General features: G+C 42.9%; 1 protein-coding gene across 1 annotated transcript; it reads right to left on the reverse strand.

Moving 5' to 3' along the window:
- Nucleotides 1-581: 581 nt before the first annotated feature.
- Nucleotides 582-26,673, reverse strand: CAPSL (calcyphosine like). The gene is made up of 5 exons (XM_081308386.1): nucleotides 26,607-26,673; nucleotides 9,583-9,719; nucleotides 5,097-5,274; nucleotides 4,386-4,595; nucleotides 582-775 (listed from the first exon to the last, which is right to left on the reverse strand). Exons 2-5 carry the CDS (start codon nucleotides 9,717-9,719, stop codon nucleotides 674-676), a joined length of 627 nt encoding a protein of 208 aa, XP_081164512.1. The 5' UTR covers nucleotides 26,607-26,673; the 3' UTR covers nucleotides 582-673.

A 26,673-nucleotide genomic window follows, 5' to 3' on the forward strand; every position in this document is an offset into this window, starting at 1 on the left:
GAAAGAAAGAAAAGAAAAACAACCATAAGAGTATGTTGAAACAGTTGTTGTGGGCCTACTGCTCAAAGAAATGGCCTCTACTCTCACAAAAGTCTTTAAAATGATGGGGGAAAAAAGCTGTTTCAATCTATTTGACAAACCAAGTCTCCTCTAAGCCCTGAGTAGGAAACTCAAGATTCAGTTGCAGAACTTGAGGCTAACATGTGGTCTCTTTCTGGTCCCCAATTGAGACTGAAGCACTAAAGATTTACAGGTCATAAAAATAGAAGTATTTCCCCACCTAGAAGTGGACCATCTAAAATGAGGTGAAGAAAGAGAGTGGGTAGGAGGTGTGGTTATAGTTAAAGTATTCAAACTTTCATTAATAGACAAGGAAGAAAAGCAATGTTGATTAGTTGCACACGTTGGCTGTAGCACTAGGAACTACACAGTTGTGATTCTATTCGATCCCTATTTTAGAGCTAAGGAAACAGATTCAGAGGAGGCAAGCTCACAGTTAACTACTGAGAGTCTTTATTTCTGCCCTTTTCTTACCCCTAGGAAATGCAGTATGTTGACAAGGAAGAAACACTGGAAGGAACATGAAATCAAAAATGATCCAGATTTTTGAGCTGAGGTTTAATCATTTAGAGTCACGTGGCTGTCCCCAAGGCCTGGTCCCCAAATCATGCATTTAGAGCTTCCAGGCGGTTCTCATCATGACGATGAAGTACACATCAGTGTCAATGGATGCGCTCACACCTGCATAATAATTCATGAACTCCTCTGGGGTCACCTGTAGTGAAAAAGTTAAACACCAAAACAAACTTTGTTTCAGTCCCTTTTAATGGAGGTCCATCTTCTGTTCCTGCAAAAAGAAGGAAAACTTCAGTCAAGGAGGCTGTGTGTGTGTGTGTGTGTGTGTGTGTGTGTGTGATCACCACCTAGTAACAGATCTAAAGCAAAAGCGAAGGCAAAGCCAAGCTGGGGGCGGCTGCAAGAGAGGCTCAGGGCAGGAGAGGAAGGAAGTCTAGAAAATGTCCAGATCAGCCTAAATGGAAAGTGAGACACGGCGTCATCTTTTCTTTATGAGCAGCAGCCCAGGGGTTCGAATACATAAGACTGAAATTCAGAATAAGAAACAAGTGGTCTTTAATACTGTCTTCCTGTGGCCCATCCAAAACATGCCAGGTCCTGTGTCAAGATAAGGCAAGTTTCATCTTTCAGAACCTGGAGTCGTCCTGTGGGTAAAGAAACAGATGTCTAGTCAACTGGCCTGGCTTTCATGCATTTCCAAGATAAAAACTACTCATCCAAGGCACAGAGTGAGCAAACCATTGCTTCCTGTCCCCACCTCCCACCCTACCAGGTTCTCTCTCCATCTATGCCTAGGACTGTCTCTCTGGAATCCCCCAGTGATGATCGTGAACTCTGGGTTGGGTATGACTACAAGGCCTGTGATATTCATGCTGTAACTGCAAAAAAAAACAAAAAAAAAAACAAACAAACAAACAAAAAAAAAACCAATAACCTTTGAGAGTATTTGAGAGATTAATGTGGCTGATTAAGATAATGTCATAGTGTATTTATCCATACTAGGATTTTATAGTACTTTCCTTTTGGAAAGAAGGAAAAACACCTGTCAGTCTTTTGTGCTCATGAGAGTGGGTAATGTGTACACTCCAGCTGTGTTGGCTGATATGATGTGCTGAGTCAGGAAAGACGTGTCCTGCTGGACCTCGAAGGTGCTCATTTATCCCAAAGCACAGATCTTCATATATGCCAAATGCAGGCACAGTATTGATGGCTGATTGGGAAATTCATTGTTCTCTAATTAACCCGCAATTTTCAGCACTCATTAGGAACTGAAAACATCACAAAGAGGGAAATCCATAAAGAACCAAAAACCTCTGCCCATAACAGCACGCTCTTCCCGTGCAACATTTTTGGTAGCATGCCTATCTTTTCCAAGGATCATAGGAGCTCATTGACCCCCTTGCCTTTTTTTTTCTTTTTTTGCCAAAATTTTAAGTAAACAGAAAAGAAAAAAAAGTCACAGAACCCACAGTTTATCTTCCTTGTCTTACCCTCTACCCTCACCCCTAATCCCACAAAAAAACAAAAAAAAAGGGCTTAGGACGAAAGGCTGAGCCAATAGTGGAACTGTGGTCTACAAATACAAATAAATAGTATATGCACAAAAGCAACTTATTTTCTTTATTAAAAAAATTTACTATAAAGTTTCTCTGTATCAACAATTCCTATGCATTTAAAATATGATTCAAAGTACAAAAGTTTGAATCATTTCTCCTGAACATTTTTATCATGCCTATTAAATGAGAAACCCCTATAAGCCCTTTAGGGGTTAAGCCCCTGTAAGCATAATGCCCAGTTAATAAGTGCTCAATAAATGTTGCCTAGATTTATCATTATGCTAACTGAGGTTCATGTGCATATTGATGGGCATTTACTAATTAAAAACAGGAATGTCTGATTTGTGAGAGCTAAGGATCTCAAATTTGAAATTACATAGGGGACAATTGGCACATTTATTAAATATGTAAATCCTAGGGCTTCACTAAAAAAAATTAAAAAGTTGGGCTCTGTTGTTCTGCAGGGCAGCCAGCAACATACATTCTTAATAAAACATCCCCCAGTGATGATCGTGAACTCTGGGTTGGGTATGACTACAAGGCCTGTGATATTCAGGTGGCATCAAATGCTGTAACTGCAAAAAAAAAAAAAAAAAAAAAAAAAAACCAATAACCTTTGAGAGTATTTGAGAGATTAATGTGGCTGATTAAGATAAATGTCAAAAGGGGCAGGAGGAAGGACTTTAAATCATCTGAATCACAACAACTGGCTCTTCTGTGTGAGTTAGAGAAAAGGGCAGCTGAGGTTTCCCCTGGTAGTGAGGAGGAACCACCTGCAGAAGGAGGCAAGAGCCACCCGGGGTCTGCCCGGAGTTGGGCCAATGAGGGGAAATGGCAGTTGGCTATTTTTCCACTGACATCTCCGAGATCAAAAGCCAGTCATACTGGAAGAAAACACACGGTTCCGTTGTTTCTGTCCTATGCATTGGGCTGCTCTACAAAATCTAGACCCCTTTTTTATGTACCTCTACAATCCCTTGACCTAGAATAGAGGGAACTTCTCTATCCTTGACAAGAAAACATCAGTATTTCCTGTCGCCCACCCCTTGACACTACAACTCACGATAAAGTTTCATGGGAAAAGCTTGGGGAAATTCCCTTCAGAGGGCAAGGCTTATTTCTTTCCTCCCGTAAACATCACCTCTTCTTCCTGTCCAGTGCCCCACTTACCTTTTCTGGTGTTGCAAGGGGTTAAGAGGCAACCTTAGGTTCTACTGCTGTTGACTGAGGCCAATGAGAGAATCCCCTTTCCACAACCACGACCCTTAGGTCACCCAAGAAAACTGGCTTTGGGTTTTACCATTGTTGTTGCTTTTAAGTTCATTCGCTGGGCACACACCTGTACTCCTGCAGCTAAGTCAACTAAAGTCCTGCTGAGGCAGAAGGACCACAAGTTCAAAGCCAACCTCATCAACTCAGCGAGGCCCTAAGCAACTTAGTGAGACCCTGTCACTAAATAAAAAGTACAAAAGGGCTGGGGATGTGGCTCAGTGGTTCAGCATTCTGGGTTCAATCCCCAGTGCAAATAGATAAATAAATAATCAATCTATTTATGGCTACTGATAAAACACAGATGACATCTTCCTCTCATCTTAGATACAATGATTGAATATAATCCCTTACCCTAGTATGCTGTGCTTTTGTAACTTGAATATAACAGCTAATGGAGATGAGGTCGTTGCTTTGCTTTCAAGTTCATTTTAATTTAGAAATGCAAGTAAATCTCAAAGCATGCAAAAGAGAAGAACCAGGTGAAATTCTCTTATCTGAAATTCCCTTTATCAAAAGTTGCTTTTTGATAAGCCATTTCCACGTAGCAAAGGGTGACGACTAGTGATGCCCATAACGATAAATGTAAAAGCCACCAAAACATCATGAAAAGCCTTGTGAATTTGTAGCAGAAAACTGAATCGTGGTCTCATTTTGAAGTTATATATGTTTTACTGCAGTCTATCTCATAGGAATGTGCCTAGCTACATATGAAGAGTGCAGTAGGATCCCCTACTGGTGTGTGTGTGTGTGTGTGTGTGTGTGTGAGAGAGAGAGAGAGAGAGAAAGAGAGAGAGAGAGAGAGAGAGAGAGAGAGAGAGAGAGAGAGATCTATTTTATTACTTTGTTTTTCAACTTTCCAGATGACCTCTATATATACAGTACCAATGTGTTAAAATTTCTAAGGCTTTGGGCCTATTTCCTATTAAAAATTTGCAAACCAAATAAGAGAAATTTCATTTAGATCAAACCTTTTTTACTTACCAGTCCGTCTTTGTCATAGGGTGAGTCAAAGTTATCCAGAAATTTCCGGAAGACCTGTTCCTCTGTCCACTCTCCATTTTGGTACTTTGGATGGTGTTTTGCATTGTACAACTCGCGAAGGTCTTCGATTGTGATGACGCCATCTCCAGTCTTGTCTAACTTTCTGAAAGCTTGCATGATTACCTCTTTTCTGGCTCTGGACATGGGAGGCTAGATTAACAGACACATACACGTACACACATATGCCAATGAGCCTTTCCTGTATTACACATGATGAAATATCTTACTCCCTCCATAACGTGGACCAGCTTGGGTACCACTACATGAGATGCACTGTGATTGCCCACAACAAGCTCTCAGCCCATTTGCAGTCTCCTGCCCACAGTGTACAAACAACTTGCGAAAACCAAACCTCAAAGTAGCCGAACCAAACCACGTGAAAGCCAGACTTGGCAGATCACCCTGATTCACAGCCTACTTACTCTTTTTTTTTTTTTAAAGAGAGTGTGAGAGAGGAGAGAGAGAGAGAGAGAGAGAGAGAGAGAGAGAGAGAGAGAGAGAGAGAGAGAATTTTTTAATATTTATTTTTTTTTTAGTTCTCGGCGGACACAACATCTTTGTTGGTATGTGGTGCTGAGGATCGAACCCCGGCCGCACGCATGCCAGGCGAGCGCGCTACCGCTTGAGCCACATCCCCAGCCCCCTACTTACTCTTAAAGTGAGAAGAAATTCATTGAAGTCTATTGTTCCATTTCCATCTTTATCAAATCTCCGGAAAAGCTCTTCAGCCTCTTCCTTTTCCATGACCACAGCATAATCATTTAACCCCTTTACAAATTCTTTGAAATCAAGGGTTCGGTTGTTATTGTCATCCATAATTCGAAACACTCTGAAGAAAACACACGCACACACAAAGTAAAAAACAAAAGCAAAAAATCCCCACAAAGAACAAGGTATAAGTGTAAAGATTTAAAAAAAAAATGACTCAAGGTTTTTCAAAGTGAAATACAGAAGTCTGAGATTCTTCTCTGTGCCCTGCCAAAATTGGAAAGCCTCTTCTCAGCTTCTCAAAAAGAAAAATAAACCCTAAACCACACACATGCACATTCACACACACACACACACGCACACACATACACACACATGCACACACACACACATACACATGCACACACATATACACATACACACACACAATTGCACTGTGGGATTCTAATTATATGACATGTACCGGAAAGGCCCAGGTTAAAGGCTTGGTCAAGAGCCTATGGAACTATTGGGAGATGGAGGAACTTGTAGGAGGTATGTCCCATTGGAAGGAAGTTAGCTCATCAGGGGAGTGCCCTTGAAGGGGACATTGGGACCACAGCCTCTTCCAGTTTTTTTTTTTTTTCTCTTTGCTTCCCAGCTGCCATGAGGTGACTAGCTTTGCTCTACCATGCACTCCTCACCAGGGTGTGCCACCTCACCATAGGCCCAAAAGCAACAGAGTGGTCATGGAAATCATGAGCCAAGATAAACCTTTCCTTCCTGGTAACTTGTTTCTCCCAGGTATTTTGTTACAGTAATGGAGAACTCACACCATATATAAATTTTTTTAGGCATCCAAACTTTGCTTATTGACTCAAAAAGACCCAAACCCTTTCCATCTTTCAATTAAAGGAAAGCAAAAAAAAATATAAGTCAGTACATCAAAAATCCTATTTTAAGCTATGTTTCTTGATAAGATCCCCAGAACCTATCATAGAGTATAAATGTTGGTTTTCATTTTTTCAACATAATCCACTGACCATATAAAACATATAAACACTGTGTTAGTTACAGAAAGACTGCACTTAGAAACATGCCTCATTATATCCAACTATGTTGGATCACCTCCACCCCCAAGGTACTCATGTCCTTCTCATGAAAGAAATAACATAGCTTCTAATTTTGTTTAATTGTTATGCTTCAGGTCTTCCATCCATCTCATCACACCCTATTACATGATCTTCCTCCTTCACACATTCCCTTTCTCCTCTATCATCTGCCACTACCCTCAGAACAGCTCTGGGCATTTTCTGCCTTGCTAGTATTCTGACAGGGAGAGAGAGTTCTCCGTTAGGATCTCAAAAACCTGAGCTTGATTTTCAGTTCTTCTGGTAAACTGGCTTTGTGACTTTGGGCATACATTGTAACTTTTCTGGGTCTCACTTTGCTGTAAGAGACTCAGTCAGTTAATCTTTAGTTCCACATGAATGCTAAAATAATGTACAATTTTCAAGTCACAACTTACGCTTTTGTCTATGTTAGTTATTTGTAACAATAATACAGATTCTTACTCCTCTGAATTTCATACTTTATGTAAAAATCAAAAAGAACACTTTGCATGAGAGCATCACATAGATTCCAGAGGGAGGAGACCTGACTATTTTTATTTATTTATTTATTTATTTATTTAGCTGTTACATGTTTACAATGTTATGGTCATTCTGTCAAAATTCATTTTCTGGATGAACAAATGATAAATTAACAAACAAATCACACTGATACAGGAAATGGATTGATCTGTTTTCTTTGTAAAATATATGTAAATTTATAAGATATATGTAAATTCAAAATAAATAATGTGTCATTTAAGCATCTTATGTTATTCAATAAAATTTAATATTGATTAGGCACTTATAAGGTGCCAAACTTTGCACTAAGCCCTGTGAGGAGGAATACAAAGGTAGTGAGACGCCATCTCTGTCCTTTTAAGGAGCTTATTGAGAGACGGAAAAACTCAGAAGAACACTCATTATTCAGTAGTTTTCATGAGAAGTGACATCATAAAAATAAAAGTTAAAAGAACTCTAACAATAGCGATTGAATGATTGGAAGACAAAAGCCTGAGAGCAAAGAAAGCCGTAAGAAAATCTTAGGAAAGATGCTCAGTGCCTGCACATAAGCAATTGAGATAAAGATAAGAAAAGAGATCACAAGATGTTGTAGAAGTAGAGTCATCAATGTGGTGGTCAATGAAGGTACTTCCTGAGTTTCCAACCCAAGGAACTGTTAGAGTGACTTGAAAGGGTCAGGGCTGCAGGGGAAGCTCTGTTTGCAAGAAGGGATGATTAATTTTATTTTATTTTGGACAGTAAGACAACTGTTAAAGATACTCACTAGGTAACTGGCTAGTTAACAAGTTACCAGGTATCGTTCCTGAAGAAGAAGAAGGGGGGGGGATATAAATTATGTGATGAGTTTGGAGCCCAGGAGAAGACCTGATGCTGAGAATGTGGAAGGAGCCAGAGTAAAGATGAGCTCAACTCCGGAGTGGGTGAGATGTATAGTGAATTAAAGATGTTGGCATTTGTGACATAATTGGGAATGACTGAGAAAGAAAACTGTTAGAAACCATCAGACTTTGATGTCATAAAAGCAAAGGTGCCAAAGTCATGATAGACTCATTCTGGTCTTAGTCAGAAGAAAGACTCCAGACAGAATAGAAAGATTGTTCCAGGAGCCAACCCTTCACAGAAGAACGTGTCCTGGAGTTGGCGAATAGTAGAGCTTACCCTGAGGACATGCCCTTCAAAGGCAGGCTGGGGGGTGGGGGTGGAATGAGCCAAGGGAGGGAATATTTCCTGGGATCTGGGATCAGAGTGAAGGAGAGTGTTGAGAGCCACAGCCGAAGGGGCCCCAGCAAACTTTCAGACTGCCAGCTGATGATTGGCTCGCAGCAGCCCCAGCAACTTCTAGCTAATTGGCTCCTCTGCGGTGATGCTCATTGGGCTGTTTCCCTGCCCTTTCAGACCACGGAGCTGCTCATTGGGGGACTTTTTTGGCTCTGCCCACGCGACCCAGCCAATCGGCCTCAAGAGCAGGAGGAGTGGGGGAGGTTGAGAGGCTTGTGGGAAGCCGGTGGTGGCAGTTGGGCTCTGAGGGTTTTTCCTGAGGAGCTGTTTTGTTTGGCGTGTGTGATTCTAAAAATAAAGTTCGTTTCTTTTGACAAGTGGCTCCTGATTGTGCCCAGCCAGACTGTGGCAGGAGAGTGTCTACCTGTCAATAGACCCTAGTGCAGGGTGGACGGAAGGAGCTGCCTCCATTGAGTTGAGAGACTTAGAGAAGGCAGAGGCCAGTAAGAGAGGCCAGGGATGAGGTAACATCTGTTCACAGTGAGGGCTGAAGAAAGTGCAGGGTGTAATGGCACCAACAAGTGGAGAGGGCACCATCAGCAGGAAGGAGTGGACTGAATTGGCCAGGAAGTAGAGGGAAAAGCAGGGTTCCTAAGGAGACTGCTCTGAGAAAGAGGGAGACGCCAACTGAAACAGGTAGAGGTTGAAGAGACACGGTACTGAAGGAAGAGGACTTGCCTTTGGACTGTGACCATGTGGTCACCAGGCTTCACATACCTGTAGCCTGGGCCTCTGACAGAGCTCCAAGTCTGATATCTGGGATGGTTTAAGGTGATATCAGATGAACCTAAAGCCTTCCACAACCTCTGGATGCAGAGTTGGGTGTCTCTCCCACTGACTTTCTGTACTTCTCCAAAATACAACTGCTCCCACCACCAAGGGCCCCATTTACATGACTCCATGGGAACTGGGGAAGCCTAGTTCACCAGGAATCCTCCAAGGTGTGCTCAAGGTCTGGCCCACAGCAGACTCTCAGTGTAGTTTGTTATAATGCACAGGGTCTGCCCTCAGGGGCTCACAGTCTCCTTTTGCCCTTGGGTTTCTCATCCCTGAGGGTGACACACTACCAGAGAGTGTGAGGACTGGCTCTCTCAAGACAGAGACACCCATGGCAGTGACCTGTCAGTTATCCCACAGGCAATCCCAGTGCCACTAGAGCTGAGAAAGACAAGACTGCCTGAGAACAGAACCCCAAATTCTATAATCACTGCCAAGCCACTGTCCTTTCCTCCCTCTTCCAACCCAGCCTGTACTATCCCAGCTTCGGGGAGCTCCTGTGTCATTGTCCTGCTAGGAGTCTGTGCTACCTGGTTGTGCCTCTCCCCTTACCTCGGGAGCCCTGCCCTCTTTCAGCCACACCTGGGCCTTGCTGAATCTGTGATTAAGAACTAAAAAATGGTCACAAGAGACCTGAGAGATCAACTCTTCCAAACTCTGCATTTCACAAGTAAGGAAATGACTCGGCCCAAGATCACGAAGCACTTCTGGCCTCACCTGGACCCCCCACCACCACCAGCCTCTCTACTCCTGCATCCTACCTGCCAAGTCCTTTGATACCTGCAGAGCCCCTGGCCAGGCACTGCAGTCGGAGTCTCTCAATGGGATCCGTGGCTGTGGAGAGTTTCTTCTTGGACTGGATGGCCATCTCTCGGTCATGGCGTGCTGTCCCTGCCATCTGAGAGGAGAGTTCACAGCATATTAGCAGAGCTCCGGCTGCACCACCTGCCTCTGGCTGAACAGGAGATAGCAGCCTTGCTGAGAAGGAAATTTACAGCTCACTTTGCCATCAGATCTCCCAGGAATAGTCTCAAACCTCCTCCCAGAATTTCCAATTTTTAACCAAGCTGACTATGTGCCTGGCATATTTATCACTTACTGACCTTGTCCCGAGGCCATCTGCTTTCCCCCAGCTCAACAATGAATACAAAGCCATTTTCTCATTCTGAAGCCCTCCTCCCTCCATAAAAGTCCAAGTTCTCCACACTCTTTTAGAAACAACCAGGTATCCTATGTCATTTTATTTAGATTTCTCCATATTCCCTCACTCCACGTTTAATTAAGAGTCTCCTCTTTGGTCTAAACACTGATTTTCATTGCTTCTGTCTTCCCTGAGATTCTCAACACTAGGGCCCTGATGATTCTTACCAGCAATCAGTGTGTTCTCCTTTATTAGCAGGTATGTGTCCATTAACAAGGTTCTTTTGTGGGGGGAGGGGGTCCCAGGGAGTAAACTCAGGGCCACATCCCCAGCCCTATTTTTGTATTTTATTTAGAGACAGGGTCTCACTAAGTTGCTTAGCATCTTGCTTTTGTTGAGGATGGCTTTGAACTCACGATCGTCCTTTCTCAGCCTCCCAAGCTGCTGGGATTACGGGCATGCACCACCACACCCAGCAACAGGGTTCTTAAGACAGAACTATTTTAAACAGGGTTGGGGCTGGGGCTCAGAGGTAGCGCACTTGCCTGGCATGTGTGAAGCACTGAGTTTAATTGTCAACACCACATATAAATAAATAAATAAAGGTCTATCAACAACTAAAAACAAATCTGTATTTACTATCTCTCAGCTGACACACATACAAAAAGATATCGTTTTCTCCAGCTTGGCTTTTGTGATTTGAGTTTTCAGAATTGGAGAGAAGGGTGGTGTGGTGAACTGATTCCTCCTTTCAGTTCTCAGAACTTCCACAGTGGTGCAAAGAGCACTGGGCACTGGGAGCCTGGGACTCAGGTTCCAGTCCCACCTCTTCACTGCCATCCCAACCCACCCCATGACATCAGAGCCCATCTCAAAGCTTCCACTGTCTCCTTCTCAGTTGGCTTAGATGATCTTTAAATTTCATTCCGACTCCAAAAACCAGTAATCTCCATGAGTCCACTAACCCAGTGGATGGAAGATTCTAGAAGCTACTTTGAGCTCCAAATAAAAAGAGCAAGAGGGTAGGAAGAATGGCATTCAGTGCACACAAGACAATAAATGGTGCTCGAATGGTTCTACCCTTGACTTAAGGGCTCCCTCGCTGTCCAAATTCTGGCACTTCCCTTGAGGACCACGTAAGGACAGAATTATTTTTATCAAAGATGGCAGCCCTTGGAATTGTGCCCTCCCCTGTACTAACTGTTTTCCTATCACAACCTGAAAGGTCTCCCTATAAAGTATTCAGTATTTAACTTTCAGGAAAGGTAATCTCAAACCGAAAACTGAGGCTCAACTAGACCATACAGAGGAGCACACACTGAACTCACCCCATCTCCAGTAGCCTCCTTCCAGCTGATGAACGGTATCCCTTCTTCTTGCCCTCCCTCCTGATTTCCATCATGTAGCTCAAGATGGGAGTGCTCCACTCAGTTTTCTTGGACTCTGGGCCAGCCTACAGGAGTTCCAGCTGCTTTACTTACTCCATATTTGAAAGAAATCGTTCCACCTAAAGCTAGGCAGGGTCTCCCTTTGCTTGGTCCCTCACCGAAGCAGAGATTCCCCGGAATTCCAGATGGTGGCGCCCACTGCCCCCACAGACCTCATCTCCATCCACGGCAGGTGAACATTCCTGTCCCACCTGGACACCTGCTGCCCTCGCAGTCGCCCCACTGACGGCATGAACCTTCTCAACACTGGCTTTGTCTCTTACCATTTTTTCACCTGACCTCGGACTGACATTCCTAGAGCTTGTCCTGGCTTCCAGTCCTAACTCCATGCCCACAGAATTCCTCATCCACCACCAGATTCTGGTGTCCCCTACAAGACCACCCCCACTCATCTCACTGCTTCCTGCTCCCCACCCACCCACCCTGGAGACACCATTTCCTCACCCTGGCCATATTCTGTCCGCGGAGCTTGTTCCAGCCTTCCCAATTTCCAGGCTGCAGAGGCAGGAACTGGGGAGGGTGGGCAGCATGCCCTCTTCATCCTCTGAACCCCCTCAGAGGCTTGCTCCTTCCAGGAGCACCTGCTGCCCCTTCACCTTGTCCCACCGGCTGCCCCAGCCCCAACTCCCCTCCTCCTGTCCTCCGACCTCTCCTCCCCCTTCTCCACTCTCCTTGCTTTCCTACTTCCACACCATCCTTGACAGCAAGCGAGGAACAAAGAGAGACCTCAACTGAAAGCCAACAGTGGGGAGACAGGAAGATCTGGTGTTTAAGGGATTTTGCAAGTGGAGTGCTCCTCGAAAACCTTTGGGAAAATATTAAAAGCATCAAATTCTAACAGTTCTTGTGCCCCCACCAGATGGTAAGCATGTATTCATTCCTCACACAAAACCCATGAACTGATCTGAAAATAGGAATACCCAAGTCTGTGGCAACATTATCCACAAGAGCCAGAAGGAAAAAACAACCCAAATGTCCACCTATGGATGGACAAACTGTGGCATATCCACACAATGGAATATCATTCAGCCATTGAAAAGGAATGAGGTCTTGATATATACCACAATGTGAATGAATCTTGACTACATTACACCAACTGAAAAAAAGCTGTACAAAAAAAAGAGTCACATATTATATGATTCCACTTGTGTGAAATATCCAGAAAAGGCAAATTCAGAAGACAGAAAGCAAATTAGTGATTACCAGGAGCTGATACCGGGAGGGCAATGGGAAGTGCCTGCTTAATAAGCATGGGATTTCCTTTGGGGTGATGCAGATGCTTGGGAACTTCATATAGGTGGGTGATTACACAACATTAGGATGGTGCTGAATATTTTAAGATGGCTAACTTTATGTTAAGTGAATTTCATATCAACTTTAAAAACCCATGATCATTTGTTAATTAGCTAGATTTAGTCATTTCACAATCTATACATACTTCAATACATGATGCTGTATCTGGTAAACACATACAGCTGCATCCGTCAATTTAAAAGTAAGTAAATAAAAAAGTGTGCCTGGTACATACACATCTTGGCAAAAGAGTTAGCTAAGGGGGGGAAATGAAGTAGTTAGTACTATTTTTTGTATTTCACAAATAAACAGGGGTCCAGAGAAATCAGACACTTGCACAGGGCAGACAGCACAATGGATCACAGTGAATCATATAGTGTCAGGATTGTAAGACTTTACAGATTATCTACGGCCACCTCCTTATTTTACAAAGTTGGAAGGTATGTTAGACCATTTTCTGTTGCTTTGCCAAAAGACCTGAAACCAGATCATTTATTTAAAAAAAATGAGGTTTATTTGGCTCACAGTTCTGAGGCTGGGAATTCCAGGGGACCGCACTGCTGACATCTAGTGAGGGCCCTCCTGCGTCATCATAACATGGCTGAGGGCATCAGGAGCAGCCCCAGAGCAAGTTCCTCTTCTTATAAAGCCACAGTTGCCATCATGGAGGTCCCGCCCCATGACCTCATCTAATCTTATATATCAACAGCCCCATCTGCAAATTCCATTAACAACATACGAATTTGGGGGGACACATTGAAACCAAGGTTGGAACCACATTGGAACCAAGAATTGGATTGGTAAATTGACTTGCCCCAAAGTCCTGGTCAACACCAAAATACCGAGCTTGATTCTCAAGCAGTGCTCTTTCTACTGCACCATGTTTGTGAAATAATATATATGAGGGTCAGAGTATAAGCAGATGGCCCTCTCTCAGAGGAAAGCAAGAACATCCAAGATCACAAGCCTCTCAGAGTCCAAATTGTCCTGTCATCAGAGCTGATCCTACCCAGTGATGACACAGGCTTTCACCTCTGGAATCCAATTTGGCAAGCTCAGGGAAAAAACTGCGTTGGTACCTGATGGTACTTGAACTACCCACATCAGCTATCCTGGTTAATCACTTAATCACCCAGTCCATCAACAAACAGCTAATATTTATTGTGTACTCTCTTCAAGGCACAGTACCGGGCCAGAAGGTAGGAGGTAAGGAATTACTCAAAGCTCTAAATAGCTTAGAATCTTAATAAGTTGGAATTCTGAAGTCCTTATATTTACACACACACACACACACAAAAAAAAAAAAAAAAAAAAAAAAAAAAAAAAAAAGTTTTTAAGTGGATCTTTAAAGGAAAGCAGGATTGGGTAAGGTCCTGGGCAACACTCAACAACTCTCAAAGTTTGCATGAACACACCAGATGACAGGGCAAATATCTGTCCTCAAACATAATATCAAGATGTCCCTGATTTCACAGTGCTGCTCAAAGTGTTCCTGACTCCAGGAGGCTCTTTCTGACTCACATGGTGAGTTCCCCAGCCAAGCCCCAGCAAAGTGGAGAAGGAGGTACACGTAGCCACAGCGCCACCGCGTGTTGGCTCATGGTCTGCGTAGTTCCCCTACCAGAAGCAGGTTTCAGTCTATTTCCACAAATGTCTACTGTGTGCACTGTGTGGGGAGAAAAGAGAATACACAGTGTTGAAGGCCTTAGGGGGAAGGGTGCAACCCCACTTCTAAGCTATAACAAATCACAAGAAGGTGGCTAACCCAGCTTTGGAGCAGGGCTTTATGAAGACATTTCAAAGTGGATAATGCCTAAGTATTATGGGAGGGGATGGTTAATATGGGTATCTCAGGTACCACAGCAGGAACACCACGTGCTTAGGTCAGAGTGAAGGAGAAAATAGTGTAACTTGAGAAATGTGGTTTAGTATGGTTTGGAAATAGGGTCGTGGGGGAGGGAGATGAGAGTTGTGGAGGCTGGGAGGGGCTGTTGGCAGGGAAATGTGGGGGAGGATGAAAGTGAGCAAGGAAGCAGGAACCAGATCACAAGAGTGGGGGCGGGGGTGAAGTGGGGGTGCTGGGTGCACAAAGGGTTCTAAAAAACAGGAATGGCTTGCATTGTAAGAGCCCCCTCCACTGGCTAGGAGGCTGATGTATCGAATATGCTGCCTGGACAGTGTGCACTGAGAGAGGGCTGGCACCTTGGGCTCTTGCTTGTGACTCCCCATCCCCACCCACAATAGCATGTGTGGGGGGTGACATTCATGCAGCAACAAAATGCAGAGGCCTGGAGGTTTGGGGCAGAGGCTGAGTGGAGCCACCAGCAGCACAGGCAAAGGAGACTGTCAGGGATCCCCACCAAGGCTGTCTCCTTCCACGGTCCTGGTACTCGGCTGACTGCCACTGTCAAAGCTCTCTGGATTTCCAGTGTCCTTGGGGAAGGGGATGTGAAGAAAGCTGAAAATCTATGGAGGTCTGTCTCTTCATGGTTCTCATGAGGGTTCTGAGACAGATTTTTTTAAACCCTTAGGAGAAGAAAAGGGAACTGGTCAGCCCAGCCTGCACTTTATTGGGTTGTCTTTGGTGCTCCCTGATGGCAGAAAAATGAATTACATCTCTGTTGAATTACACCCCCTACTCTCTTCTCTTTTTATCTATCTATCTCTATCTCTATCGCTCTCTTTCTCTCCCTTTCTCTCTCTTCTTCTTTCTCTCTTTCTCGTGTAAGACTCTACAGCCAACAACCTATGAACACAAAAGTGAATCTTGTTGCCACAGAGGCCACCAAAGAATCACTGATCCACATAGCCCAAAGTACCAAAATCTTCCACGTCCTTTTTATTGAAAAATCCTAAGGAAATGGCTCACCCCCACTCCTTGTCTCAAAACCCTGCCCCTTTGGTTTCTCTGAGGTTATACGACTGATTTTCCTCTTTCAGGAAAAGGACAGTCGCTTGAAAGAGTTGAGGGAACTAAAACAAGTTTAGTCCCCTCAGACAAACTTCAGAGAAAAGAACTAACCTGAGATGAGGTGGAGAAGGAAGGACAGAACCAGCCAAACAGGAGGCGGTGCAGAGGCCATGCAGGGGACAGAGGGGGCTGTGCTGAGGGAGGAGGGCAACATGGCCAGCTGTCAAGGCTGTGCACCACGATAGCTGGACCAGGTTCAGGGGTTGTCTGTCCATGTTTTTGCAGTTGTCTTTGCACCCCCTCTGCTTGGGCTGCTGAGATGCAGGAACAGCATGTACTGTGAGGAAACAATCCTATTCAGAAAGCCACCCGAGCCCTGCCCCAGGAGCACTGCAAGTACCTGCAGAGCCCTGCGATTTTTCCAAAGGCCCATCCCACCTCCTGAGGCCATCAAGCCCATTTCCCTGGAGCCAGAAAGTGCAATGATTTTTGCCTTCAGAACATTTTTAGGCATATCTGTAATGCTAATAATACCTGTGACATGACAGTGGCCACTTTCAATAACTAGGGGTTGCTATAATGGCCCCTCATGATTTTAAAACATTCTGCTATGAGAAAAAAAAAAAAAGAACAAAAGAGAAAGGCAGTGTGGATAGAAGGAAGCTGTAGATGAAACTAGGAGGGCTTCAAGCTAGTTCTGAGGAGATAAAAAACACTTTCCCCCTCCAAGTCGTATCTGTGCTAGCTCAGGCTGGATGGTGAGCACTGTGGCTACCCCCATGGGGATGGAGGATGACAACCAACTCTCAGCATTTGATGTTACCTCAGCCTCCATTCAAAACGCAAGTTTAACTTTTTCATACTAGAATTAAGGCTAGTTCACTCCTGACACGGTGTCCAGCTGTATATCACATTCAAATAACTTAAGAAGGGCCCAGAGTTAAGAACTTGCAGGCATCGTCCCTCTAGAAGACTGCACTTCCACTGCTGCTTCCTTTAAGTCCATCTGCCTGTGGACTTCAGGTGACCCACACTTATTCCCTTAGTGCCTTGTATATATTGCCAACTTGCTCTATTCCCCCACCCCAACCTCTCTCTTGGCTCCCTGATTCTTCATTTCTGCTTCTTATGACCCTCTGGAGATTGCTCTCCTGGCTCATTATGCTCCCTTGCCCAGGATCTATAAACAATAGACTGTTGAACCTGTTCCCTAGTGTGGTGGTGATGTGTTGAGTTGGTACCTTCCATCCCTGTGAAGAACCAGGGGCTGCTCTGACCCAGGCTTGACTTTTCCCAGGATGCAGAGTGGTGGCCAGGCAGACATAAACAGGACACAGGTCAGACAGGAACCCAAGGGCATCTGCCACTATAAACACGTTTCCCACGTGAGAGAGCATCAGGCCACCCACCAGGTAAAGGATGCATTCCATGAAAGGCACACTGTGCACACCCACGTCCAGATGCCCTTCATCTCCTACTGGAGCAGGGTGGCCTGCATGGTCTGGTACTAAGACCCAAATTTGGCTCTTAAAGCAGGAACATAATGTGGTTTTAACTATTTCTGTTTCTGGGAACTGAATGTAAAACTGTAGGGAAATGTCATCCACAGATGGGAGAAAGATACAACAGACCATTTTTGAAGGCAGTGACTAGAAAAAAAAATTAAACTGTGCACTAACTCATGTCCACTTAATAAGCTAGCTGTTGCCACTAGTAAATGGCAAAAACCTGTGGCTCCTCCAGTAGTGTCCCTTTAGAAAGTATCCCTCTGGAACACATATTGGATTCTACTCATGCTGCCAGAACAAAATACCACACGCTGGGTAACTTGTAAAGAGGAGAAACTTGTTTCTCACATGCTGGAGGCTGGAAATCCAAGACCAAGGCGCTAGGAGGTTCTCTGTCTGAAAGCTTCTCTCTCTGCTGCCAGGATGGTGCTTTGAGAGTCGTGTCCTCCAGAGGGGACAAATACTGTGTCCTCATGTGACCATGTGTCCTCATGCAATGGGAGAGACAGGAGGTCAACAGGGCTGAACTCTGTTGATGCCCCTGTCATAGGTGCCCTAATTTCATTATTGAGGGAGGAGCCCTCATCACCTATCTGATCACCTTGTAAAGGCTCCATTTCTTAAATCTGTTTCATTAGGGATTAAGTCTCCACATGAATTTTGGAGGGACACAGACATTCATAGCACCAGATGTTGAGAACAGCCTAGCCAGTAGCTAGGAAGTGAATAATTACTATGACTAGAATTAAAGACCCAACTCAGAAACCCCAGCAAAGCTGTGTGTCAGTGCGGTTGATAGGGTGAGAATCACTTCTCCAAACCCATTGGAGCTCGATGCAATTAAACATGCCCTGAACGCCACCTCTAGTTATGCAAAATACTGCTAATTCTTCAGGTGATGTTATAGTGCAGTGGCTCCCCACACCCCCTACTGTGATTTTACCCCTAGGAGATATTCAAAGATGTCTGGAGATATTTGGGGGTGTTACAATGGAGGTGGAAGAGAGTGTTATGGGCATCTGGTGGGTTAGAGTGACAAATGCTACTATTCCTGCAATATACAAGACAGACCCTGACAACAGAATTGTCCAGTCCCCAAAACCAAGAGCACTGAGGTTAAAAAGCTCTGCTATAGGGAAAGCCAGGAAACACCCAGGGTGAGCATAAAAAAGAACACACCCACACCCCTCACCAAACACAGTCAATTAGACTCTCTAGATGTAGATGCTTAATATTTTCAGGTGGGTTTAATGCATACCTAAGTTCAAAACCCAAGCTTTAGGAGATCCAAAGTCACCTTCTGGTAAAAGGGATAAGGTCTTATGAGGAAAGGCTAAAACACAACCCAGGGCAAGATAAATACATGCAGAGAAATGGTAGCAATAACAATTACAAGTGCACATGGGCCTAGCCCTTGACTAAGTGCATTACAATCAGCACATTACCAATGTCACGGGTCCTATGAAACATTACTGCCCCCGTTACAGGAAGTCAACAGAGACCAGAAATGCAGTTCACTTGCCTGAGAATGTGTCATTAGGGAGTGGCAGCCAGGACTAAAACACTATGCCAAGATGCTGATGAATTGCTTTGGGAATTCAGAGTAGATTCATGAAATAAGGAAGGGAAAGCTTCAGGGAACAGATTGCCTTGGATCAGTAACGGCATTTCACCCCAGCAGAGAGTGGGGGGCAGCTAGGTATGGGTTCCCCCACACACACACCCATCAGGTCCAGGCTTGGCCTTTCAAAACTTTAAGGCTATATGTCAACTTATGATTGAGGTGAGCCATATTACTGAGTCTCTTCCTCTTGCACCATTTTTTAAGGTATGTGTGAATTTTTTTACACTGCATTATCTTCTATGCACTTTATCATTTACTAGTTTTCCACAGCTTCCTTTTAAAATTACTTCTGCAATGCATGAATATATATGAAACATCCATTTTCTGTTTGGATTACCAACTCTCAGGTACTGCTCAAAGAATGACAGTATTCAATCTACTCTTCAGTGGCTGACGTCCTCACACTGTGGAAATTAAACATCATTTAAGCCTGGCACCAAATTCTCTCTGCTCCACAATGTATTTTCTCAAATTTTTGGAATTCATGTTGCAGGTACTGTCAATAAGCAGGTTTCCTCTGAATCCACTTCTGCTAAATCACAATCTTTTATTCTTTTTGATGATTGTTAGGATGTGAATTGAATCCTCAGCTTAATATATATAAAGCGGCACATTTAAAAAATAATATTTTATAAGTGTTATTGCTATCAAGTGCTTGTTTCATAGCATAATCTTTTTTGATATTTCCTTTAATTCATTTAAACAGGGGTTGGGACTACTACTAAGGAAGCAGTGTTTAAGGGGTACTAGGGCCTAGGATACAATGTTTAAGGAAGTACTCAATCTCAGGACATGCAAACGTCAACCCTACCCTTGCCCATGTCTGAGAATGAATATCTCCTTCAACTTTGTACTTAGGCACGTACCTATTCTCACCCTAGTCTTGGTCTACCTTCAACATGTTAAACACTTACTATGTGTTACATAATATAAATGGATGAGACAACCTATGTTCCAACTCTCAGAAATTTCCATTCTTAGCAATGGTTTTAACTGTGTTGAATTTGAATTGTAGCTGATTTTTTTACCTTTATTTTATTTATTTGTATGTGGTGCCAAGATTCAAATCCAGTGCCTCATGCATGCCAGGCAAGTGCGCTACCACTTAGCCATAACCCTAGCCCCTGTAGCTGATTTTTTAGAATATGAAAACTGATTCAAAGGTCATTCCACTTCCCTTTTTCTCTGCTGTATTCCACTTTGAGCTGGTTAGCTATAAGAAGAAGTTCTGGCCAAAGAGAACCAAATGCAAGTGCTGAGAACTCTGGAACAGCTCTTCTATCTCTGTTGCCTGATTTGAGATAAGATGTGATGTATGGAACTGTGACAGACTTTCTGCATCATGAGGCAAGGGACAAGAGAATCACAACCATATCCAATGAAAGCTCTAGCATCATCAAGGAGATGCCAAACCAATGCCAGTAACTGCCTGATTACACTCCTGTCATGTGAGAAACGTAATCCCTTTGTATTATTGGTTTAATCTGTTGTCAGTCTGGTTTCTGATACTTGCAACCAAAACTATTCCTAACTGATAGAGTTAAAAAAAAAAAAAAAAGCTTATTCTTGCAGCAATTCTAATTGGATTGAACATAATATTGACTCTTACCTGGGAAAAATAACTAGCAATCTGATGTGAGGAGAAACTCAGCTTCTCCCATGAATCAGGAGACAGAAAGGCATTATCTTCATTAATACCTTTCCTTTCAAGAAGATTTTATTGTGAATTATCAGCTTCCCTACCACTTTTAACTATGAAATCAAATGAGGAAAGTGCTTAGTATGCATGATACTCATGGGTTCATATAACTAGCACAATATGGTGAAAATCTAGGTTTAATAAAACACAGAGGCTCCAAGGTTACAGGGTCCTTGCATGATGAGCATCCACTGGAACTGTCCCATGCACAAGTTGTCTTGATAGCCTCTCTTGTTGCTCCTCCTCTGACTTACTGTCCCCTGGGCTGTCTCTTGAATCTCTGGGGTTTTTACCAGAAAATGACTTGCAATCTATTCTGAGTCAGGTCAGCCTGCCAGATGCGAGATCTTAAAGAGACAGAGTAAAGAGATATCTCAACTACACAAAAGGTAAGCAAAGGTTTGGCTGGATTTGTGTACAAAACACCAGTTAAATTAACTAATTAAACCAAGACAAAAGATAAATAAAACTTGTTTCCAAAGTCCCTGGCTTCAATGACTATGCTTGTAGAAATAACCAAGTAACTTCCAAATATTCTGTTTTTCAGGTGCCTTACAGATTTAGTCAGACGGTGATTCCAAACCCTGTCCTTACAAGGACAAGGCCATATCTCTGGCCAACAGTTGCCCTAATGCAGCCATTAGCACCAAAATCCCTTACTTAGTAACTGTTGTGCCATCACTTAGAATGTTTCCTTTGGGTCATCTGCTATTTAATGTCTATTTTATAAAATAGACTATTTTATAGCCACTTAGAAACCCAGATGATTATTTGCATTCTAAGTACTCTTAACCAGTATTTCCAGAAGACTCTGAGAAGAGCAAGTGTATAGAAATGCGATGTTATAGAACCAACACTAATGTAGTCTGCCAAATCAGTTATGAAGCATTGGCACACCAGCCACTCACAACAGAAACAGACCATCATCTCTGAAAGTGATATTTATCTTCTCTCCTGTAAAAATCTGGAGGCAGTCCATTCCTGAATCTCTGGAATTATAAATGTGCACCATTGAGCTGGGCTGTGTTAAATTTATTTATTTTTTATTAAACTTATTTAATACTTATCAGGGGTGGAGGCATGGATTGAACCCAGGGCACTTAATCACTGAGCCACATCCTCAGCCCTTTTTATTTTTATTTTTTTTATTTTGAGAAAGGGAGTCATTAAATTGCTTATCCAAGTAGTCATCAGTGTCCCAAGATGCTAATATCTGTGCCTACCATGATTTTTATCTTTAAAGTTGCCTGAAGGTACATAATACTCAAAGCAGCTCCAACTATTACATCTGCACTCCAAATAGCAAGAGAAAAAGGTACAAAAAGCAGGAAGAATACACTTCCCACTTCAATCTGCCCCCTACTAAGTGGTTCCCAAAAGCTTCATTCAATGATTTAAATATCATTTTTGCCACTCCTGCAAAGGAGGCTGGGAATCCTAATTTGGGGCTAGGAACTTTGCACCCTGCACCCACCAGGTTCTTATTATAAAGAAGAGGAAACTGGCTGTTGAATTAGCAGTTTCCACCCTGACTGGGAGAAAGGAGAGCCATTTCCAAAAGCAGAAATCTGAGCACACCCCCAACAGCTTAACCCAGGACACTACCTGGAGCTGACACAGAGCAGCCAGATCACCCTGGTGGGGAAGACCAAGGAGCAGAAGTTAGCACATCAATGATTTCTCACTTCTCAACCTCTGTTCCCCCAAAGCAAATAAGGTTCAACTTTCCACCAATGGGTATGAAGGATGCCCTGAGTTCAGGAAAACATCATCTGAAATGATGTAGACTTGAAGCATCGAACAAACGAATGGGCTACATTTGACCCTCCATAAATAAAGTTTCATAAATAATGTTTTATTGAAAAACAACCACATTTGTTTATGTTTTGTCTAATGGACTTTTTCATACAACCGCCACAAAGTTGAATGGTTGCATCAAAGACCTTCTAGCTCGCAAAACCTAAAATATTTATCATCTGGCAGCATATCAGGGCAATTTCCAACCCTGAAACTATGAAAAAGATAATAACAAGAGCAACATTATTGAATATGTACCCTGAGTCGGAGTCCTGGCCTGTGTTTTGAAGACTCTTCACAATTGGTTTGTTTAGAATGGGATCTCTTTCTGGTGTAAAGTAAGTTTTTAAAAATGTATTTTGACATATTATACACATATGGAGTACAACTTCTGATTCTTCTGATTATACATGATGTGAAATTACTTTGGTCATATATTTATATATGAACATAAGAAAGTAATGTCTGATTCATTCTACTATCATAAAGTAAGTGGGGCTGGGGTTGTAGCTCAGTGGTAGAGCACTTGTCCAGCATGTGTGAGGCCCTGGGTTCAATTCTAGCACCACATAAAAATAAACAAAATAAATTGTATCCATCTACAACTAAAATATTACAATGTACTTTTTTTTTTTTTTTTTTTTGCATGGGAACATGGTTAAACCTTTGTTACAAAATAGGAAAATGGGCTACAGAGAGATTTAGGTGTTATGCCAGTTCATAACTAAGTAGCAAACCAAGATTCTGAGCAGGGTCATTTGTAAATCACCCACAACATTTCAGAAAATATCCATTCTGTAAATGAGGAGCCCCTAGTCATCACAGTGTGTTCTTATGTAAAAACACGGACAAGCTCATGAATGATCCCGAGTTTATATGATGCTGGTCATTGTTCCTCCACTCTTCTCAGAGGCTAATTCAAATCTCTGCCACTTTCCTGCACACTTGCCTTGAAAGTGACAGGGAAAAAAAATGAGGTCATCAGAAGGAAGACTCGCACTCTCTTCCAGTCTATAAAAGTTCAGATTCCTGAGACCACCCTGACTGCACTCCCCCTCCCCCTGGTGGAGGGCTGACCTTCCACCTGAGGATTACCTCCCCCCCTGCAATAGAGACCCCAGCCCCTCCTGGACCCTCCTCCATGAGTCATGCCCTTTCCCTCCTTCTACCATGAGTCTTAGTCCATGAATCCATGTGGTCCCTCAGTCCTGGACCTCCTTGGGCCATCACCCTTCAAATCCAATGACTCGAAAAAGTCCCCCTTTCCCCACTTCCTCACGCCCCACCCATACCACAGTCTACTGCAGCGTGGTCCCCACTGTCACTCCAGTGAACATGTCCTCAGTAAGTCTGCTCACCAACTTCAGTCGTCATTTTCAGTCTTCTCTTCTTCCGACAGTTGACTCTAACAATCATTCTTCCATTTTGAAACTTTTGTTCTCAATATCCATGAATTTAACTTCCTCTGTCTCTCCTCCGTCCTCTTGAGTGGATCCTTTTACATTTCTTCCCTCTCTTCTGCCTGCTTCTTAAATACTCTTGATTCTCAGCCTTCAATTATGTATGCTCTTCTCCTTCTCCCTTATCTGTAGCAATCTCAGCCAGAGCCACTGAGGCAACAATGACTCCTCAGTCTTCACTCTAACCCTAACCCTCCTGAGCTGCAGAGATACAGATTTCTAATTCCCCCCACAAAATGTGTGCACTTGCATGACTCACAGAGACTTCAGGTTTCACGTTCCAGAATGAAATTCACCCTATGTGGCTGTGATGCAAAAAAATACATAAGCAGAAGAATAACTACCTTCTCTTTACTCATTGCCTCAGGAACAGCAACACCATTTACCTAGACCATTAACTGAATGTCATCTCAGACTCCACCTCACCCTCGACATCCACTCAGCAGCTGAGTCCTGCTTCACTACCTTGACACGGCCCACCTCTCTGCTCCCTCACCCTCATTGCTCTCTCCTGGACCTGGGCACCTCGCAAGCAATTGTCTCCTAACTGACTTCCTGCCTCTAGCCTTGCCCCCTCCAATTCATCCTTCAGATGACTATCAGAGGAATCTTCGAAAGCCTGAGCTTCACACTCTTATTTAAAACACTTTGGTTCTAGTCAGAATGGCAATTATCAAGAATACAAGCAATAATAATTGTTGGCAAGGATGTGAGGGAAAAGGTACACTCATACCGTGCTGGTGGGACTGCAAATTGATACCACCACTATAAAAAGTAGTATGGAGATACCTCAGAAAACTTGGAATGGAACCACCATTTGACCCAGCTATCCCACTCCTCATTTTATACCCAAAAGACTTAAAATCAGCATACTACGGTGACACCGCCAAATCGATGTTTATAGCAGCACAGGAACCAACCTAGACGCATTTCAACAAATGATGGATAAAGGAAATGAGGTATATGTACATAATAGAATATTACTCAGCCTTAAAGAAGAAATTATAGCTTTTGCAGGTAAATGGATAGAACTAAAAAACATCATGCTAAGTGAAATAAGCCAAATCCAAAAAACCAAGAGCTGAATGTTTTCTCTGATTAGTGGATGCTGTTCATAGTAGGGCAGGGGGACAGAGAAGAATAAAGGAACTTTGGTTTGTGTAGAGGGGTGTGAGGGAAGGGGTGGGGTTGTGGGGATGGGAAAGATGGTAGAATGTGACAGACATTATTACCCTATTACATGTTATGATTACACTACTGGAGTGACTGCACCATGTATAGCCAGAGGAATTAGAAGTTGTGATCTATTTGTATACAGTGTGTCAAAACGCATTCTTACTGTCATGTATAACTAATTAGAACAAATAAAAATAATAAAAGAGAAATGTTTTTAAAAAAGAAAAATATCAAACCCTTTGGTGACTAAATAATGTACAAGTGAAAAATTTTAGCACTGGATTCATGCATTGGACAATCCTGTGTCTTATCCCACCTTTTTTCATTTTTTATTTTATTGATTGATTGATTGATTAGATTGGTACAGGGATTGAACTCAGGAACACTCGACTACTGAGCCACATCCCCAGCCCTATTTTGTATTTTGTTTAGAGACAGGGTCTCACTGAGTTGCTTAGTGCTTCACCATTGCTGAGGCTGGCTTTGAATTCTCAATCCTCCTGTCTCTGCCTCCCAAACTGCTGGGTATTTTATTCCTTCTTTCTAGTGATTTTCACCCCTTTCAAAATTGGTCCTGCATCTCTACTTCCTCACATTCCCCAGAATATCAAGGTATTTGAGATCTCGTGTCTTTATGCACACAGACATGCTGTCACCTTGGAGACGTCCTGCCCATCTTTGGATAATCACTGTGGTGAAGGCACAATCACTCCCCAGACAGAAATATCTTTGTGTATCCTTGTGCAAAACCCAAATAGCATCCACGAACTGAACCATAATGTAATTCTTCATTTTTTTAGAACCTCCTGCCCTGCTAGACTCTCAGGACCCCAAGAGCAAGGGTGGTGTCATTTGCATTTCCTGTCATCATCCTGTCATCAGCACTTCACACGGTGCTCTTAGAAGACTATTAGAATTGATCATTGCTGTTGTTATCAGATAATTTTCATCAGAATACAAATACAAATAAATGCCTGCAATTTAAATCTCAACATTTAAAATTTATAATAACCAAATAAGGAAACTTTTGTGGTTGTAGGATTTTGAGGGGGGAAAAAAATAAGAACTCTTAAAACAGGAAAGCATTTCACTTACCTAGTATGGTTTACTTATGCTCCAGAATGCAGGCAAAAGGAATGTGCACCTGAGCAAATGACGTCCCATTTGTCAAGATCCTTCCCAAATAATGATTAATCAAGTCAACTCTCTAGTATAAATTCCAAACAGGTCATATCAGTAGTCTTTAATAAGAATTCTGATTCTTATTCTGATTCTGTCATCAATTCAGAGAGGTATGGATGAAGTAGTACAAACTTATCAGATGAAATAAGGTTTGTGAAAGCACAATCTTGGCATTGCTTTGAGATTTAGGAATGTAGAAACTTCCCTCCTCCACAATTCAGTGTAATAAATGGCCATAGTTATAATAAACCACCCAAACACCATACACTTGGTCACCCAGTACAGAATGACTCCATATTTATTTCCTTCCCTTTTCTGCATGAAATGTATTTTTGTACATTTTTACCTGAGCATCTCTTTGCAATGATTGCATAAAGGTTCTCCCAGTGCCAAGCTGTAACCTCCATGGACTGACAGCCTAGCAATGGCTAAGAACTCACATCAACTTTTTACTCACTAAAAGGAAAACCTTTTCTACTATTTTCCGTTCCTAGTTTAAATGAAACAAAAGTTACCAAACCAATGGAACAAGTGAAACATTGTTACCTTAAATGTTAAAGGGTTGCCACCAGTTGCTTCCTTCCAACTGAAACTATGGATGCCGTTTCCCCCA

The sequence above is a fragment of the Spermophilus citellus genome, assembly GCF_964194105.1.
Source record: "Spermophilus citellus genome assembly, chromosome: 1".
Classification (NCBI taxonomy): domain Eukaryota; kingdom Metazoa; phylum Chordata; class Mammalia; order Rodentia; family Sciuridae; genus Spermophilus; species Spermophilus citellus.